Raw genomic sequence first — 20,141 nt, forward strand, 5'->3', positions numbered from 1 at the left:
ACATTTCATCTTCAAGTGATTTTTCTCCTTTGGCAAAATTAAATGCTGTATTGTAATTAGAATGCATTTTGAATGCATCAGAAAAAGAAAAGAATCGTATCGATTGTTTCTCATTTAAAGAAAATTAAGTCACAAGTTCTATACATTGGCTATGAGAATAAGGTTGATACCAAGACATCAAATTAAGTGACAATTTACATAATAAGAGTTCAGAATGATACTTTAAAGGGAGTCATTTAATTTGTCCTGACTTTGGTGAGCCACCTTGTTCAGCAATGTCATTCAGAAATGACTCGTACCATTTAGAAAGATACATTGGGATGCATCTACACTGTAGAATGAATGTAGTTCTGCCATCACTCAATGCTATCAAATTAGGGGTGGTTTTATAATGTAGTTCTATAAGGTTCCTCTGCGGAATAGTGCTGCTGCCTCACTAAACTACAAATCACAAGATTCCATAGCTTTGAGCCATGGCAGTTAAAGTGCTGTCAAACTGCATGACATCTATAGTGTAGATGCACCTGCAGTTAGTTACTCATTTCTACAGCTTTGTTACCATTGCTGTAATTAGGAGGGTTATCCAGAAAGTAAGGTTACAAGGCACTAAGTCTTGTGGGGAATGTTCTCAGAGGAAGTTGGTATCACTGCCGTGTAGCAGGAAGCCAGCAGAATCAAACAAACAATGCCAGTCATCAGTAGCTCATTGACTGGCATTGTGGTGAAGGTTAGAGATGAGGATCCTCATTCCATTTCCCTCCAAGTGCAAAGTTTGCTCTGTAGTACGCTACCTAAATGCTAAGAATATGAATGCCACTGCGATTCATCACGAAATCATTTCAGTTTATGGAGAGAAGGTAATGTCAAGATAGTATGTGACAAAACGTGTATGGAATATATTTTGAGACCATGAAGAAACTTCACAAAGCCATTGAAAACAAAAGTCGTGGAATGCTGATGGTGGGAGTGTGTCTCCTGCATGACAGTGCGCATCCGCAGACCGCTCATGCAGCACAAGAGTTACTGACTTCATTTGGTTGGGATGTTTTAAGTCAATTCTCACAGCCCTGATCTCACACCCAGTGACTATCATTTGTTCACTAAATTGAAGGAACACTTTGGTGAAAAACACTTTTCCTTTTTTGTAACTGTTTTTGTTGACACTTTTTCACAAGAAAAGATTTCAGAGAAAGAAAATTCAATTGAAAGTGAGGGAACAATATGTTGAATAGAAAGTAGGAAAGTGAAAAAAGTGAAAAGAAGAAGAAGAAGAAGAAGAAGAAGAAGAAGAGGAGGAGGAGGAGGAGGAGGAGGAGGAGGAGGAGGAGGAAGAAGAGAAAAAACACTTTTCTGATGACGAGGAGATACTCTACAGGCAGAAAAAAATGAAATGCAAAGATACAGAATGGGGAACGCATGGCTTGAGAGCAGTACTTGTGAAAAAGATCTTGGAGTCCTCATCTGTTGGGGATGCTTTGAATGCAATCTTCCTGCTACTTGGCAGGGGGTTGGACTGGATGGCCCATGAGGTCTCTTCCAACTATGATTCTATGTTGTCCTGGCTTCAGAACAAGGCAGCCATTCCCTCCCATTGGTGAGAAAGCATTAGCACACTCAGTAATTAATAAGAGTCTGAAGCCTGCTCTCATTCCATAGAAAAGTTCGCAACACTTTTCTATGGCAAAAGGTATTCATTGCAGACTGTTATTGCAATAAGAATAATTAAAGAACTAACCCATTAGAAGGATGGGTTCTTTTCCATCTCCAAAATTAAGTATACAGAAAGAATTTTGTTGCTTTGTAGGGAAATAAACAACCCCCAAACATTCTAATTCAATGATGCAACCGAAGAATCTGTCTCTAGAGACTCTGAGACAGAGACTGGCTTTTAAATTAGATTAGTCTTAATTCAGTTTGTATTTCGTTCGACAACCACATGTCAAGTCATGCGTAGGCAAGCTGGAGAGCATTCAGGGAATTGTGAGAAACCAGGTGTTGGGTAAAGTTTGGAAAACAGATTGCTCTTAATATAAAAAAGTATTTCAACATTTGTGAAGAAAATTATCAGTCTGCAACTTACAAAAAAAAAGATAAGAAACTTTCAGAATCCCTTGGCATTCATGGCTACTGGTATCTCACAATGAGAATTCTGGGCATTTTTTAAAAAATAACTGTTCTGAACTTTGCTTATTTCTGTCACTCAGAAAACTCAGGCTGACCATCCCTTGAGGCATGAACTGCATTTGGGTTCACAACCTCTTTATAAGCAACTTGGGTGATGGAGTAGAATACCTGCCCATCAGATTTGGAGTTGGTCCCAAACTGGTAGCGAATATATTTGAAGAAGGTGTAGGAGAGATATGAAGAGGCAGAAAAAGAGCTTTCACACTACAAAATTATACTATTATTCTATCTTAACTGTCATAGAAACATGGTATGATATCCTGGGTCTTTTAATATGGTAAGGCACAAGGCTAAAGACTGCAGAAAACTACATGATTACCTAATATTGGTCCATGAAAGTGGAATCAAACTGCATTCATTCTACAATGCAGATGCACCATCAGACTCTAAGACAACAGGGTTTGAATTCTTGCTCAGCCATGAAAAACCACTGGGTGACTATTGAAGTCACAGTCTCCCAAGCTATTCAATTAAAAACTTCCACTAAAGACTTCATCACACGCAATAAAATCAGCATTTCTACACATTTAAGAAACGGCTACCTATGGAGCCCATCATATGATGCAAGCTCACACTATGGGTTCCAGGTATTTTGCCATTTCTAAAGTGTGTTCTTCCTAAATTGATTAGCAATTGACTTCTTTTTTAATTCCCTATGTGGAGACATGCAAAAATGTGAAATTTAATGTGCATTGATAATTGCCCATTGTCTGCTTGTAAAAATAATGGTGATATCATTCTGGAGGGAGGAGCCTGGATGGGCAGTAGAGAATCCTTTGTTCTGCCATGATCTTTAGAACCGAGGAAGAAACAGTAATTTATATATTTTTAACAATGTAAATTCAACAGAATTACCTTTGGAATTGATCAGTATCTCTACTTATAAATTATAATATACAATAATATAGGATGGAGGTAAAGGTAAAGGTTTTCTCCTGACATTAACTCCAGTTGTGTCTGACTCTGGGTGTTGGTGCTCATCTCCCTTTCTAAGCCGAAGAGCCGGCATTGTCCGTAGACACCTCCAAGGTCATGTGGCCAGCATGACTGCATGGAGCGCCGTCATAGAATAGAAGAAATTTAATTTAATGATCTCATGTTAAAAAGTACTTTAGTGAGAACAAACACAGAGGATTTCTTCAAGTAAAAGAAAACAGGGGAGAAGACAGTGAGAGGAGGATGTCTCTCATGGGATGGGAAGGCAAATTGATAATTGAAAAGAAAACTGAACTAAGGAAAACATGTAATGGGGGTAGGAAAATCATTTGTTTAATTTCCAAACAGGACATTGCAAAGCTTAAGGGGAAAACAATGATCCCCAATGCTTTACTTATTATGTGGGATGAAGTCCTAACTCAGTTTGCAGGGTTGCTATGAGACAGAGTCACTTGAAGGCACACAGCAGCAATGAAATGTTTGATGCTGTCAGAGGACCAGTCCTTGGACATCTGATTGGGGGTTGAAAATGGAGCACATGGCCATTTCTATGTGAGTTTGTTGAACATGACACAAGAGAAGCTTCGACTTTGTAAGGAGAAACAACAACGTTCCACTCAACACTTTTATAAGAATGTGGCTCACTACTGAACTGTAGATGCTTCACATGGTAGATTGAAATTCTTCCAGCCAGCAAATCTAAAGCAACTCTGACAAGGATTTTATTTATTTATTCATTTATTTATTTACCGCATTTGTATACCACCTTTCTCCAGAGGTGACTAAAGGCGGTTCACAGTCAACAGGGATTTGATGCCATAACAAATATCAAAATACAGTTAAAACAATTGTAAAAACAATTCAGCATTTAAAATGTAATGTAAAAAGCAAATATATCTACAAATATACCTTCATCCATGGAATGCTATTACTCCTCTACTGTTTGGATGCCAATTGCATACTAGCTGTCAAAAGCTGAGATGCTCCATTATTTCTTTGGTCATTATTGCAAAAAAACTGTACAAAACTGTTCTCCTTAAAACTACATTGATTTTCCCCTGTCTTTCCCTAGGGTATGGTATTGGCCTTCCTCCAAACTCTCCACTAACCTCAAATATCTCTGAACTGATCAGCCAGTATAAATCTCATGGCTTCATGGATGTCTTACATGACAAATGGTACAAGGTAGTGCCCTGCGGGAAAAGAAGCTTTGCTGTGACGGAGGTAAGAGACGCATCACCATTATCAGCTTGGCACTGTCTTGTGTTTGCTCAGAATGTAGATGCTTTCCTGCCTTCAAGAAGAGACTGTCATATGGCAAACTGGGAAGGGAGAGCAGCTCATTGGTTTCATTATAAAAGGAACTGTTGCTTGTAGAGCAGTTGGAAGAAGGGAGAGGAAACAGAATTGGAGTCTAAAGGCACATTATTTGTTGTCAGTCACAAGATGTTTGAAGTACATTTGTGCGCATGTGTGATGTCTGAGTGTATCCCTTTGCCTCTTTCCATCTCTATCTAACTCTGTTACTATTTCTACCTGCCTCTATGGCATGCATCTATACCAGCGGTTCCCAACCTTTGGTCTTCCAGGTGTTTTGGACTTAACACATGGTATGATGGCTGGGATATCTGGGAGTTGAAGTCCTAAACACCTGGAAAACCAAAGGTTGGGAACCACTGATCTACACTGTAGAATTAATGCATTTTGACACAACTTTAATTGTCATGGCTCAATGCTATGAAACAATAGGAGTTGTAGTTTTACAAAAAAAATTAGCTTCCTTTGCCCAAGATTGCTGGTTCCTCAAAATAAATCAACACTGTAGAGCTTAAAAGCTTTGGTGTCACTTTCTGGCCAAGCTTTTTTTTTATTGGTTTGTTGTTTGGAGCAGAGAAGTGTACCTGAAAGTCAATGAAATCCGTAGGGCTTCAGCCATATCTCCAACTGCTTTCCAAAAGACATATTGAAAGCCAGGTGCTATCCAGGTTATCCAATAACAACACGAACATGTCTCAAATGAAATGTTCTTGGGGGACTGCCAGTTTTTAAATGCCATATGCTTGCATTGAGCAAACAGTTTAATCTGTGAACCATTGGTGCTTTCTGTTTTGGAACATCATCCTCTTAGACAAAACACAGTAAGTAATGGATGTTAGTTTACCGGAAAGGTGGAGACAGGGGCAACCTAAATTTGCCAAGAAAAACACAAGCTTGTAAAATGCTAAATGGATATTGGTGCTTGCTTGTTTTTTGTGTTTTTTTTTTTTTTTTTGTCTCTCTCTGAAGTGAAGGGCTTTTGCGGTTTGAAAAAGTGAGCCTAGCAGGGTTCTTTTTTAAAAAAAAACCTTTTTCACCACTCTGCATTAAAAGTGGTTAACAGCATTTTGCTATTGGGTGATGTTAAAAACTGAGCAAATTAGAAGCAAGGTGGTAGTATTTATCTCTTCTGGAAGATAGACATCTAGCGGCATTGTGGAAACACTGCACAAATTGGCCAATGGAAGGAAAAAAATGTTTTAAACCCTGACTGGCATTTAGAGTAATAGGAACAGAATTTGAAGATCCATCCACTCCAACCTGCAATGGCCATCCAGCCTCTGATTTAAAAGCCTCCTGAAAAGGAGACTCACTCTGAGGCAGTGTCTTCAGTCTTCCTAATATTCAGGTGGAATCTAATTTCCTACTGAAGGAGGGTGAAGTTGAGGTAGACTGAAATGTACTAAAATAACACAACACAGAAGATAAAAATAAATTAGATTTATTTATTTATTTATTTATTTAAAACTTTTCTATCCCGATCTTCTCAACCTCCACAGAGGGACTCAGACCGGCTAACAGCAAGGATTCAATGCCACAATATTTATTTATTTATTTATTTATTTACTTTACTTTACTTGTATACCACAGTTTCTCAGCCCAACAGGCGACTCAACGCGGTTTACAACAAGGATAAAAATCAATCAACGATATACAATTTAAAACCATAAGAGCATAATATACAATATTGACACAACAATAAACAACACAATGCATCTCATAACTAGAGTCGTGATCCAATTCGTCGTCGATATTACCATTCCTGTAATCATCACATTCATTGCACTGATTAACCGAATGCCCATTCAAACATCCAAGTTTTTAATCTTCTTCGGAACACCATTAGCGAGGGGGCTGATCTTACCTCCATGGGAAGGGCGTTCCACAGCCGAGGGGCCACCACAGAAAAGGCCCTGTCTCTCGTCCCGCCAGCCGCACCTGTGAAGCAGGCGGGATAGAGAGCAGGGCCTCCCCAGAAGATCTTAGGGTCCTGGCGGGCCCTAAAAGTCTAAAACATCATACAATGACAATAAATTAAAATACATATAAAATAAAGTACATATAAGCCATGTACTTACCAGCTTTGTTGAGCCCCACGCCCTGCATCACCCGACTCTAGCGGAAGGTGATCTGATAGAGGGAAGCATGGAGCACACACCTTCCCCCCATAGATTCCAGTGAAAATGCAGGAACCCTGCCATGGTGGCAACATGCACTAGTTCCACCCTCCTTCACCCATGGAACCATGCCAGCATCATTTGACAGGAGCCAGCAGACTCCGTGGGTAACCTGGGCTAAATCGGCACAAGTTTTTTCATATATTTAAACTGAGGTTCCTGATTTCATAATCATCATCGTCATCATCATCATCTTCATTTATATTCCGCTTTGTCTCCCTGGAGGGACTCAGAGCAGATTATGGTACATATCAATGACTTTTAACATGAACAGCAAGATATAATACATAGATAAGGTAAAGGGCTTCCCCTTTTCCATTTCCAGCGTCTGGAGGCGATGCTCAACTTCCAGCCATGGGGAGGTGCTGTTGTTCTATTTTCCATGCCAAAGGAGCCTGCTGATCATAGACATCTCTGATCTTTTTGCCTGAATGTCTGCATGGGGTGCCCCTTTTCCTTCCCGCCAAGGCGGTACCTATTAATTTACTTGCTTTCAAACTGCTAGGTCCCTAGCTATTGATGGGTTCACAACCCTTTTGTTTCTGTGCCAGCATGCTGGATTCTCCTCCTCTCCCCTCTCCACCCTTCCCGTTCCTATTCGCAAGCTGTTCATTTTCCTTTTATTTCACATTTTGAAGCTGTATTTTCCATTTTTGTTTTAGATTTCAAAGATGGAATTGTAAAATTGCTGTGAAAATAAAAAAATGATCAAAAATTAAATTAAAGCACAGTGGCAATGTGAGAAGAGTGATTATAAGGGTATGTAGAAGTAAGAAGGTAGCATCACAAACTAGCAAATCATCACAATTGCACAGCTGGAGATAATTGTGATATCAAAGGAACTCAACCTGGGATGTATCGATTATAGTATAGTAGACAAAGTTTGTGTGATAGAGTCCTAACATTGAAAATCACAATAAGCTTAATGCTGGAACATGTTATACTTACCTCCAGACAACTACCTAGCTACATTAATGATTGACACTCAAAGACTGAGTGTTTTTTATTATTATCTCTGTAACTGTCTGGGCTCATATATATACAAGAGGGTAGAGAAGCAATGAGGTTAGAAACAGAACTGGAGTTTTTCATAGGAATAAGCAGTTTATAGGAAATGATTTTTTGACCACATTAGTTGAAGTTGATGGTGTTCATCGTCCTGACATATTGCGCATCAGACAGGCATATACAGCCCTGATTCTTCACTCTGTGTGTGTGTTTTAAATAGATTTTGATAATGCTTGAAAACTTAATTTGTTCAATTGAATTAGTTTGATTGCTTCTGTTCTTCATGTAATGTCGCAAATTAAGTCATAGAAATGAATGTACAGGGAGAAAGGTTAAATATAAGCTGTCTAGGACTCAGTTGCAGTATTGATCCCTCCAGCCTGGTATTAATGGCAGCCCAGGGTCTCAGAGGATGGAGTTTTTTTCCTTCCTCCTTCTTCTCAAATGATTCTACATAAGGCCCTTCCAAAACAAGAAGAGCAGCCCCCTGCACCCAGATGTTTATCTATACAAAGCATACCTCTACCCTTAAGCTGTGGACCTTCTCCCTTTGGGATATTGACAAGAGTATAATCAATGCAAACTGAAACCGTGTCAAATGAGGCAATCATCAACCCCTGGCTCCGTTATCCCTGTAGGAAAGCATCAATGCAAACATTGCAAAGATAACCAGAGAGTTGGATTTATGTTAGAGGAAGCAATGTCATGCTATAGACAACAATAACCCTATGTTGTTGTTGCTGCTGCTGATAAATTCCCCTGCAGATTATAGGAACATATATCAAATGAGACTGTGGGCCTCATGCAATACTGGCTGCCAATAAATTTCGAATTTGAGTGTAAAGTGTTGGCGATAACATTTAAGGCCTTGAACAGCTTGAGATCTCAATAATTAAGGGGACATAGGAAAAGGTAACGGTTTCCCCTGACATTAAATCCAGTCATGTCTGACTCTGGGGGTTGGTGCTCATCTCCACTTGTAAGCCGAAGAGCCAGCATTGTCCGTATACACCTCCAAGGTCATTTGGTCGGCAAGACTGCATAGAGTGCTGTACCCTTCCCGCCGGAGCAGTACCTATTGATCTACTCACATTTGCATATTTTCGAACTGCTAGGTTGGCAGAAGCTGGGGCTGACAGCGGGAGCTCACGCCGCTCCCCAAATTCGATCCTGCAACCTTTCAGTCAGCAAGTTCAGCAGCTCAGCAGTTTAACACACTATGCCACCACATTGTTGTTCATTCGTTCAGTCGTTTCCGACTCTTAGTGACTTCATGGACCAGCGCATACCAGAGTTCCCTGTCAGCCCCCACATATCTCTGTGTAAATGTCTGTTCAAGAATTGAGATCTATGGAAGTGCCCTCTGCTATTTCCCAGCAGAAGGAGAAGTGCAAAGTCGAGGACATGGAAGAGGGTCTTCTCTGTGGTGGCACCACAATTGCAGAAAGGCATCCTCTTCGATGCCTGAATTTGTTGTTTATTTCCGACTCTTCATGACCTCATGGACCAGCCCACACCAGAGCTCCCTAACAGCCGTGGCCATCCCCAGCTCCTTCAAGGTCAAGCCAGTCATTTCAAGGATAACATCCATCCATCTTGCCCTTGGTCGGCCCCTCTTCCTTTTTCCTTCCATTTTTCCCAGCATCTTTATCTTCTCCAAGCTTTCCTGTCTTCTCATTATGTGGACAAAGTACTTCATCTTTGCCTCTAATATCCTTCCCTGAAATGAGCAGTCAGGCTTTATTTCCTAGAGTATGAATTGGTTTGATCTTCTTGCAATCCAGGGCACTCTCAGAATTTTCCTCCAGCACCACAGTTCAAGATGCCTAAATATCCATCAGATATTCACGTAAATAGGCAAGAGAGGCTCACATGGCTCCTATGAAAGTCTTCAAAGCCTCATAAAAATTCCTTCAGCCTGTGCTGTGAATTCCTCCAATCTCTCTGGGTTGAAAGGATGATAAAGCGAAAAATATAGTTCATTGTGTACATTCTACAATAGGACCTGGATATTTGTAAGAATCAGTTCGAGATTTTGTATCTTTTTTTAATGAAACTTTTTGGCTGCCATACAAAGACATGTCAGCAAAGAATAACAAGCACAACCCTGCCTATATCTGTAAGTGAAATATTGATTGTGATGATCCCTTTATATGATGAAATAAACATCTTGTTTTTATCACTGCCTCAGTATCCTCATAACCAGTTTTCAGACACAAAATACCTTTGCAGTTTATTCGCAGATGAAAACTCATTGTGTGTATTTCACAATTTTTTCTCCATTTTTTAAAGAATACAATCTTGCTTTAGAAAATGTTCTGTTTTCCTCTGGCAACCCCAACTACTCATGTATTGAGCTCTTTCATTTCTTAAAAAGTTCTGCTAGGGAACAATAGCTGTCTTGGAGGAAGATGAGAAAAAGAGACCTCATTTTGTTGGGAAGCTTTAGATGTCCCCAATCGCCCTGGAAGGAGATGAAAATATGGCACTGGGAACTGAGGAGAGAAATAGTAAATTGTAGCACCACTGTCTGTGTTAATAGTCCCCAAACGCTGGACCTCTATAGATTTGGAACTTCAGTTCCCATTATTCTTGAACATTGATTATTCTGGGTAGGATGCCTGGGGAATTGAAGTCCAAAACATATAGAATAGAATTTGAAAACTACTGGTCTATATCATAAACTACTTGTGTATGCTATCATGGCTTTCCACTCCATAAGGAATCCTGGGATCTGTAGGTTGTAATGGGCATCATAGTTTCAGTAGGGGGTGAAGAATTTCATTAAATATTCCTGACATCATTCATACAGCATTGTTTCTATGCATTTGTTTGGAGGGAGCAAGCATTTAAATCAATTTTAGTTAGAAATCAAAAAGGTGTCACTAACTTCCTCTCAATTTTTTTTCATTCTTGGAGGAATATTTTCTGGAATATTTTGATATTTATAAAAAAAATAAAGCAGGGCGACCTGGGCTCTAAATTCTTTGAATGCATTGTCTAAACTTGGAAACTCAGCAGGAATTAGAACTAATTAGGACATAGATGGGAGGCCACCAGGTAATATCAGGTGCTATAGACTATATTCAGAAAAAAGCAATGGCAAATGAGGTGAGAGTATGTGAAAGTGATTGTTCTAATAACAATATATTTCCATTTACTTAAATAATGCAGTTGTCAGGAGACAACAGATTGGTTGTCTAGTTTACAGAGACTCCTTTGAAGGTCTGACAATACTCGGTTGAACTTATTGTCCCTTTCAGCTTTCTGCAACATGGTGCCTTCCAGATGTGCTGGACTACCATTCCCATAATCCTTCAGCAGAGAGCCTAGTACATTAAACAGCTAGCCAGTCTGCCAATAATCAGGGGAGAGTATCTGAAAGGCAAAACTTTGAAGATTCATCATTTGATTTTCTTCTCTTAATTCAGTATATCGTTATCATTTAGATAATTGCTTGGAAGAATTCTGTATGTTCCTTGAGAAGCTTAGATTCGGTCATGATCCCAAAATTTTCTTCTGCTTTGATCTTGAATCTCTCCTTGTTTCGAGCATTAGTATGACAAATCTCAGCTGTCATTATAAGCTCAGCCCCACTAAACTAAGGACACTGTGATCAAAGTAAGGAAGACACGTGCAATGGAATGGAAATGGAATTTTGTGTACTTTTATTAATACAAGAACAAGTCAATGAGTTCTTTCATCTTTTTATTGGTATGCATATAGAAGATGCGTGGAGTTCAGTACAGTTTTGTCTTGCACGTTAGACTGATGCCTATTAAACTCATATGGGCAACTTGTAGGCACATAGGTGTTTTCAGCCAGAATCTTGCTGTGGGGTTGCAAATGCATAACTTACAATTATTCATTCATAAATTATTCTTGGATAACCTCTAAATTGGGGTTACATAGAAACTGTGAAAGTCTCTAAACTTGCCAGTAAGCAGCCACAGGCATTGACAAACATCCATTAACATGTGGATGAAGAAGTGGCTGCATAATATTTCCACCTTATTTCCAAGCAATTTCTGGTGCAAGGAGAATTTGCAATCTCCACTCCCGATTATTATTATTATTATTATTATTATTATTATTATTATTATTATTATTGCCTGTTCCTCAATTTGCAAGGGAATGAACTTCTTTGAATCCCAATGGCTGCTTACTGATAAGTTGGCCAGAATTCACTACATAAAAGTCATAAAGGATTCTGCCAATTATTCCACCAGGGGAAGATTTCCTGTCAAGTTAATGGGCCTTACTTCTCCAGCCAAGGCCAAGACATCACAATATACGCTGTAGCACTACAGAGATAGATCACACAAATATATCATCTAAAATTCATCATCACAGGGACAGATTATAATCTTGAATTTTGCATCCATAACATATTGGAGTCACAATCCTTACACAGTCTGTTTTGGCCACACTACAAAGAGGTCAATTCTGCTGGTGATCAGAGTACAGGTGGATGATGTTCCTGCTCCGTCCTGGCAGCAAGTGACGTTGATGCTCTGTAAGTTGGTTGGGAGCATGGTTGGTACTATTGTGCACATGTGGTGCTTTTTGTCATGGCCTTGGGCCTGTACAATAAACTATTTTGATTGTGTGGTTCAGAGAACGCTAAATTCCTGACCATAAGAGCTGTTCAACAGTGGAACTCTCTGCCTCAGAGTGTGGTAGATGCTTCTCCCTGGACTCGGAGGATATTAAACAGGGGCTGGATGACCCTGGATGTGTAGGGGGTGCTTTGATTGTGCTTTTCCTGCATAGCAGGGGGTTGGACTGAATGCCCCATGTGGACTCTTCCAACTATATAATTCCATAATTCTATGCATAAAAGGAGACCACTGTACTAGTTTAGAATGCTAAAAATACACTGTGCTCCATTGGCTATCTGTTATATTTTGGTTGTTATTTTACACATTTTATGATGTGAAGAAGAGAAATTATGTCTCTCCAGATGTCATTGAACTCCTAACTCCCATCAGTAATGGGAATATTTCATAGTTATAGAACTATGATTCCATGGCAATATCCCACAGAATCCTGGGATTTGCAGCATACAGAGGGAAACTTACAATTCTGAGCTTGAGAGCCTTAGATTCTCACCTAACTACAAACCCTAGGATTCCACAGGATATGGCAAAGGCAGTTAAAGTGGAATCATAGTTCTGTAATTGTACAGCATGGATGACACCTGGTCAATATAGCCAAAAAGTACTATATTTTACAGACTCTGGGAATGGAAAAAGGAGGGTAAAGTAGAAATGTGGAGAGACTCACTAGAGCAGAGTTTCTCAACCTGTGAGTTCCCAGATGTTTTGATCTACAACTCCCAGAGATCCCAGTCAGTTTACCAGCTGTTGGGAGTTCTGAGAGTTGAAGGCCAAAACATCTGGAGAACCATAGGTTGAGAGCCACCGCACTAGAGAAAATAAAGCTTTTAATTACTTTTACAAATTGTTGATCAGCAATATTTGTATATTTTAAATTGTATGCTAATGTTTTTATGTTAAGTTGCTTTGAGTCTCCTTCAGGAGAGATAAAGCGGCATATAAATAAATATTATAATAATATCTGAAGGAGCCTAAATACAGTGATACCTTGACATACAAGTTTAAGTCATCCTGTGACTAAGCTCGTAACTCAATTTGCACAAAGGTCAAAGCAAAATTTCCTCATTGAACTGTATTGAAATTCAATTAATGCATTCCCCCAAACCACACCAATTTTTTCCTTTAAAAACTCGGTCAAAAACCAAGTTAAAACAATTTTAGTCTTTCCCCCTCCCTCCAAACAACAGCAGTTTCACACCATTTAACTGACTGCCATGGCTCCACCCTATGGAATCTTGGGATTTGTAATTTTTGTGACACCACAGCTCTCTGAAAGAGTAGTATAAATAACTCACAAAGCTACAATTCCCAGAATCCCATAGCATTGAGCCATGGCAGTTAATGTGGTTAATGTCAGACTGCTATGTGTGATGTGGATAGAGCCAAAGACTTTTGCTACCTGGGCAGCAGATTCTCTCCACCCAAAAACACTGTCACAAACATAGAGAAAATCACAGGCCAAATTGAATAGGACCCAGAAGCAGCTACGCTATTTCAGCATAAGGGAGAAGTTCCCTAAAGCAATTCTCTCCTAGCAATAAAAAATAGCAATTTGCTCATTTTTCATGATTTCCAGAATTACAAAGTTCCCATAGCCTGCTTTCTCAAATGCATGTACATCTTTGGCATATTATGTAAATATTTCTAATTTGCATAGTAATTATAGAAATTCAGCTCATTTATTTGTGACATCTTTTTTTTTCCTTCCTCTGTTCCTCAACCTTCATACATTCTTTCACAGTTATAACCAATCTCAGAGAGCCTGTGCACCATCATGCTTAAAGTGCTGGACTCTGAACAAGGAGACCCAAATTAAAATCTCTCCTTGGTCATGGAATTTCCCATGGGTTCTTTATTTCCTCTCTGGCTTCCTCCTTTGCCTCACCTCAGACCCTTCCTTGCTTTTTCATGCTGCCATTTGCACTACTCACTCTGCCTTACCTCCTAATCTCTCCCTCACTTCACTTCATACCCTCGTCGTGTTCCCCCTCTTGTTCCTTATGCACCACTTTTTTTTAATTCTGTCCTGCTTCCTCTCCATCACGTCTCGCACCTTTGCCTCTTTCCCTTTCCTCTTGCACACCATTATCCATTATTCTTTCCTACTTCCTCCCTCAATTCACCTCACCCTCCTCGCAATGCCTTACAGCTCACTCCCCCTTCCCTTCTTGTGCCCTGAAGTCATCTCATACTTAGGCAAACCTAAGATGAGCATTTAATGGGGTTTTCTGGGGTGAAGGACCTCATAACATGGATGTGGTCCCCCAGATCTATTTGCCAACCTCCGTGGTGAATCAGCCAGGTAGCGGGACAATCCCAGCACCCTTTGCTGCACCTCATCAACAGCACTTCTTCCCCATCACACATGGGAATCATCACCACTCAGCTTCCCCACATGCTGATCCCATGATTCCTAGTGGAACACGTGAGGCCTCCCATGTTCTGGGCCAAGCATCATAGAACACTTGAGCCCCAGTTGAACTACGGAGTCCCACCAGAAGTGAGCATGTGTTGTCTGATGGACAGCGTGGAGCTCCGTGGCTGAACTGGGGTGAAAGCATCCTACGATGCTGAAAATTGCTCTTGTAATGAAGTCATAAGAGTAAATGGGTTCCTCACAGTCACCAGGTGGGCTTTCATGGTCAAACAGGAATTCAAGCCTTGGTCTCCAGCACTACAGTCCAACTCTCCACATTGGCTCATCCTCTCTTTGAATCCCTCCACTACCTTCATAGCTAACCCTACCCCCGTCCTATAAAGAACAATTTCATAGAAGAGTGTCTCCAAAGTTTTCCATATGTCCTAGCTCTTACAAGGGCTGGGACATATTGAAAAAAAAAGAAAGCTTAAAATTTTGTTGAGATGATGGTACAAACAGGCACTGGGCAGTGTGCCTAGTATCTTGGTAAAGCCCAGCCAAAGTGAAGTGACGACAGTCCTACAAAATAAACTGTCTGAGATAATCCACTCAGCACAGTGATGGCCCTGAATTACTCTAAGGACGTTATCACACAAGATGGGTAAACAGCCATATTTCTCCTGTCTCTGCTTTGCTTTTCAATCTTTAGTGGAGCTCCTCTACCCTTCATTATCCTCAAACAAACTGAAATTGTTTTTTCTCTGTTTTTTATTTCTCTCTCTTTCTGCATATATATAATGTTAAGTATCATTTTCTTGTAATTGACAATTGCAACAAAACAATTAAAAATGAAAGCTGTGCATGTCCAGTGTGTGACTAGATGGGCAGGAAGGCAAGGTTAGGAAGGCAGTGCGGAAATGTGGTTGTGGGACTGTTCACCACCAAAACAGCACTATAGCTCAATTGTAGAGAAGTGTTATAGCGATTGTTACAATACCAGCACATTGCCATTTGCTTCAATAATGTGATTGTCGCGATACAACAGGTTGACGTGAAGTCAAAGGAAAAAAAAAAAAAAAGCTCTCCAGAGGGTCTGAGATGTTGTTAACTCATTTGGCATTTTGATTTCTCATCAGCTTGTTCAAATTAGAAATACCCTTCCTCCCTCTATTAGGTAAATGAAGTGGTTAAGCTCATTACTTAACTAATCAACCGCAGCTGCCATATTTAATCTATTAATTCTTAATGAGCAGGGAATATACTTGAATTGCAAACTTTTTCCCAGCAAGGCATTCCTTCTAAATCTTGTTATTTAGCCAATGAAAGAGATATGATTGCTCAAGCACAGCTCATGGAAAGGGGAAAAAATGAAGCTTAGCTTAGAATAGATCTTAAAGGCCAGATTTGATGTGTCATGCCTCATGTTGTTTGGCTTTGTGTAATTGAAGGATAAGAGCCATTCATTGCTGAGATGCAATAAAGCACATTAAAGTTTAGTCAAGATGACAAAAGCTATTAAAAACACATACACACAAGCTAGAAAAGGTTGCAGCAGTTTGCTTTTGTTTGGCTCTACAGGGAAGGGCAAGGTTCCTCCCCAGTATTTGTTTAGTTATCTGCACACACACACAAAACCTCAGAACTTAAGAAGCAAAAAAAGTTAGTGCAAACCATGTCTTTGGAATATACAAACAAGCACTACCTTATATTACAATTCTATTTATTTTATTTATTTACAATACTTCTATTCTGCCCTTTCCACCCCGAAAGAGACTCAGGGAGGATCACAGAACACATATACGGCAAACATTCAGTGCCGATTATACAATGATAAGACAGACAACAGATAGAGGTATAGGCTTTTTCTAACATTCAACACCTTTAGAGGCTGTGCTCAGTTCCAGCCAGAGGGGGGTGCTGACGCTCCATCTCCTTGCCAAAGAGCCTTCTTTGTTCGTAAATTTTCCTCTGAATCACCGTGCCTGAAATACCTCCTCGCTTAATGCAGTTCGTGTTTATCTACTCACATTTCTTTATTTCACATATTTGTATCCTGTCCTTCTCACCCTCGGGGGGACTCAGGGTGGCTTACAACAGGCAACATTTGACGCCATCAAACAGATTCATAAATAACAATTGCAATTAAACAGTAATTAAAACATTAAATTATTAAAACATTCATTTAAAATCACACATTACTGTTTTTGATCTGCTAGGTGGATGGGAAGCTGGGCTGAAGGTCAGAAGCTCACCCTGACCCGGCTTTGAACTATCAACCTTTTGATTGGCAAGATATACTATAGCTGCAGCTGGTGATTAACCTGCTGTGCTAAAGGTGGCTCATAGTTTCACTCATTTGTATAACAAAGTAGGTTATTTATTTATCGTATCAGGAGCAAACCAAACAGTTGTATTGCATTTTTTAACAAACAAACAAAGCACAAAGTTTGCAAGCTTGGTAGTTGATTAAAAGTCCTTTGACCAGTAGCTGACTACTTGGAGTGCCTCTGGTGTTACTATAAGAAGGTCCTCCATTGTGCATGTAGCAGGGCTCAGGTTGCATTGCAGCAGATGGTCCGTAGTTTGCTCTAAGTAGATAAAAGTCATGGAAAGGAGACTCATATCAATCCACTTACAAGGAATTGCGGGGGGGGGGGGGGGTCCAGTTAGGATATTTTGAAAGTTATATTCCCACCAGCCTGGAAGACACAAACCTATAGGAGGCTGACATGGCTTCAGCAGAGAGAGTAGTCATTTTCAGGGTCATTTATGCCTACCTTACATTGACTTATTGAGAAATAAATGCTCCTCTTCTGGTGAAGAACAAAAGGTAAGTCTCATTGGGTCTTGCATCTTTAAAATAGGAGTGGACAAGAGCAGGAATTTTATTATACTCTCATTAGAGGACAATTTACTTTGCCCTGTTTTTTTGTTTGTTTGTTTTTTTGTTTTTTGAAGTTTGTTTGTTTGTTTTTTTACTTTTGTATATGTATGAAAAAACAATTTAAGCTTGGGAGGGATCCTTAAAAACAGCCCAGGAAGTAAACCAGAAGCCATTGCTAACTTTGTCATATTTTTTCCCTGCCCTTAACTATATGAGGGCCCAGGAGAAAACTGTTCTTAAACCAAGATAAACTAGAAGTCATAGAATCATAGAGCTGGAAGAGACCATATGGACCATCTAGTCCAACCCCCTGCCATGCAGGAAAAGCACAAAGTATTGTGGTTTTTAAGTCAGACTGTTTAGCAGTAAATTTTGGAATGGTGGAAGGTACACCCACCTCCACGTCCATCCTCGAAATTTACCACTGAATGGCTTACCCTGACCAGCAGTTTCTCTCTGGGGTTTCAGGCAGGGAGCCCTTGACTCTACAGTTGGACTTTGCCATTCACTGGGGCTTAGTTCCAGGACCTGACATGCAAGTGTGGAGAAGAGCACACCACTGACCACCTGCTGCAATGCACCCTGAGCCCTGCCACATGCACAATGGAGGATCTTCTTGCAGCAATGCCAGAGGCACTCCAAGTGGCCAGATACTGGCCAAAGTACATTTAATCAAAGGTCATTCCACAGATATATAAACCCTTTTTCCTAGTTCCAACAGACCTCACTACCTCTGAGGATGCTTGACATAGATGCAGGCGAAACGTCAGGAGAGAATGCTTCTAGACCATGGCCATATAGCCCGAAAAACCTACAACAACCCACACATTTAATCAACTACCAAACTTTCAAATTTTGTGTTTTGTTCTGTTAGAAATGTAATACAATTGACTGGTTGCCCTGACACGACAAATAAATAAGTTCCAGGACCCCTTGTAGATTCCAAATTTTGTAGATCTTCATTTTACACAATGTCATAGAAAGTGATAAAATCAAGATATGGTGTTTTACATTTTTGTTTTGAATTTTTGTGTTATTATTTTCAAGCAGTGAATGATTGAATTTTTGGGGACAGAATCTATGGGTATGGAGCGCCAACTGTATTTCGTTAATAGCTCCACCCTGTGAAACCCTAATATGTTAAACTTAGGAAGGGGGATATAGAATTCCTAACCACAGGGTTTTGGTGTCTCGCCAAACTACCTACCCCAAGATTCCATAGGAAGCACCATAGTAGTTCAAATGGTATCATAGCATCACAACTGTATATTATGGAAGGGCCAATCCTACCTGGCCCTTTAGTCTTCTGGATACAAGCATGTGCTTCCTCAGAAAACAAGAACATCTTTGGGTTGTTGTAGGTTTTTCAGGCTGTATGGCCATGTTCTAGAAGCATTCTCTCCTGATATTTTGCCTGCATCTGTGGCAAGCATCTTCAGAGGTTGTGAGGTTTGCTGGAAACACCTTCCTTCCTTCCTTCCTTCCTTCCTTATTTACTTACTTACTTACTTACTTAGGATAATTGTGATTAAAAAGCATAAGACTGATTGATTGATTGCTTGATTGATTTGAATATTTATAACATACTCTTCATCCTTAAAAGGTTTCTGAGCAGCTTACATATTATTTGTTTAACAGTTCCTTGTCCTAAGGCTTAAAATCTAAATACAACAACTGTTGCTGTGTTTCTTAACCACCTCTCCTCATAGCTTGAGGCAGGTTACAGAATCATTAAAACACATAAACATTGGAAAAACACCACGAATACAGATATTAAAATATATTTCTTAAAAAGAGACATATTAAAACGTATTTCTATAAAATACATATTAAAATACACAAAACAGAGATTAAACAAAGGACACAATCTTAAAAATTATGCTTAAAAACTGCCGGAAGGTATAGGTCTTTAGATGGTTTTTAAATTACAACACACAAGGAAAAAGGAATGACAGTGCAGGGATAATAACACCCATGAGGTTTTATCAAAAACATGATAATTGCTCTTAAAATACATTGTATGGTGTTAGCGCTCTTTGTGGTGCTGGTGGGGTGTTTTATCATATGTATATGTTATAGCCTCCATGAAATTCTGCTTTACCACTTCTGTATGATATGTTTGTAATTCAAGGTTCTCTGGTATCAGAGCAGAAGTTCTGGACTCCTGAGTCAACATACTAAGATAGTGTGGCTGACAGGTTGTAATAAGCTAAAAAGGCAAATAAGAACTAGGTATACCAAGACGTGTCACCAGAAGGTTTGCCACAATTGTCCACGATAATTGTGAAGGGGAAAGTTGCAATTTGCATGGAAGGAGGGATCACCCGATCAATGAAATGAAATCACATACCTGCAGGTTATAGATAATAACAATTTTTATTACTTGCAAGATGTCTCACCTGCTGTGCTTTCCTGGTTGTCTGGAAGTTTGGAAATCCTGAGCAGGATGAGAAACAATAAGAATTTGAAGACCCCAAACCTGTAAATTTTACAACATATCTGTGAAATCCATCCTATGAAATGAGACCTCTAGAGACTTGTTAAAATGCATCTGTTACGTTTCTCTCCCACACACAATTGCACAGAAAGGAGGTAGTGGCTTGATTTAAACAACAAAGAAAATTCCCTGTATATAAATCTATGGCTGTGGTGGTTAA

At 39.7% G+C, this 20,141-nt stretch overlaps 1 protein-coding gene across 1 annotated transcript in view; it reads left to right on the plus strand.

The window, feature by feature from the left end:
- Nucleotides 1–20,141, plus strand: part of GRIN3A (glutamate ionotropic receptor NMDA type subunit 3A) — a 205,555-nt gene that overhangs the window by 172,648 nt on the left and 12,766 nt on the right. The window contains exon 6 of the mRNA XM_060762543.2: nt 4,193–4,344. Coding sequence (XP_060618526.2) covers nt 4,193–4,344 — 152 coding nt within the window. The remainder of the gene's footprint in view (nt 1–4,192; nt 4,345–20,141) is intronic.

The sequence above is a fragment of the Anolis sagrei genome, chromosome 2 (genome assembly GCF_037176765.1).
Source record: "Anolis sagrei isolate rAnoSag1 chromosome 2, rAnoSag1.mat, whole genome shotgun sequence".
Taxonomy (NCBI): Eukaryota; Metazoa; Chordata; class Lepidosauria; order Squamata; family Dactyloidae; genus Anolis; species Anolis sagrei.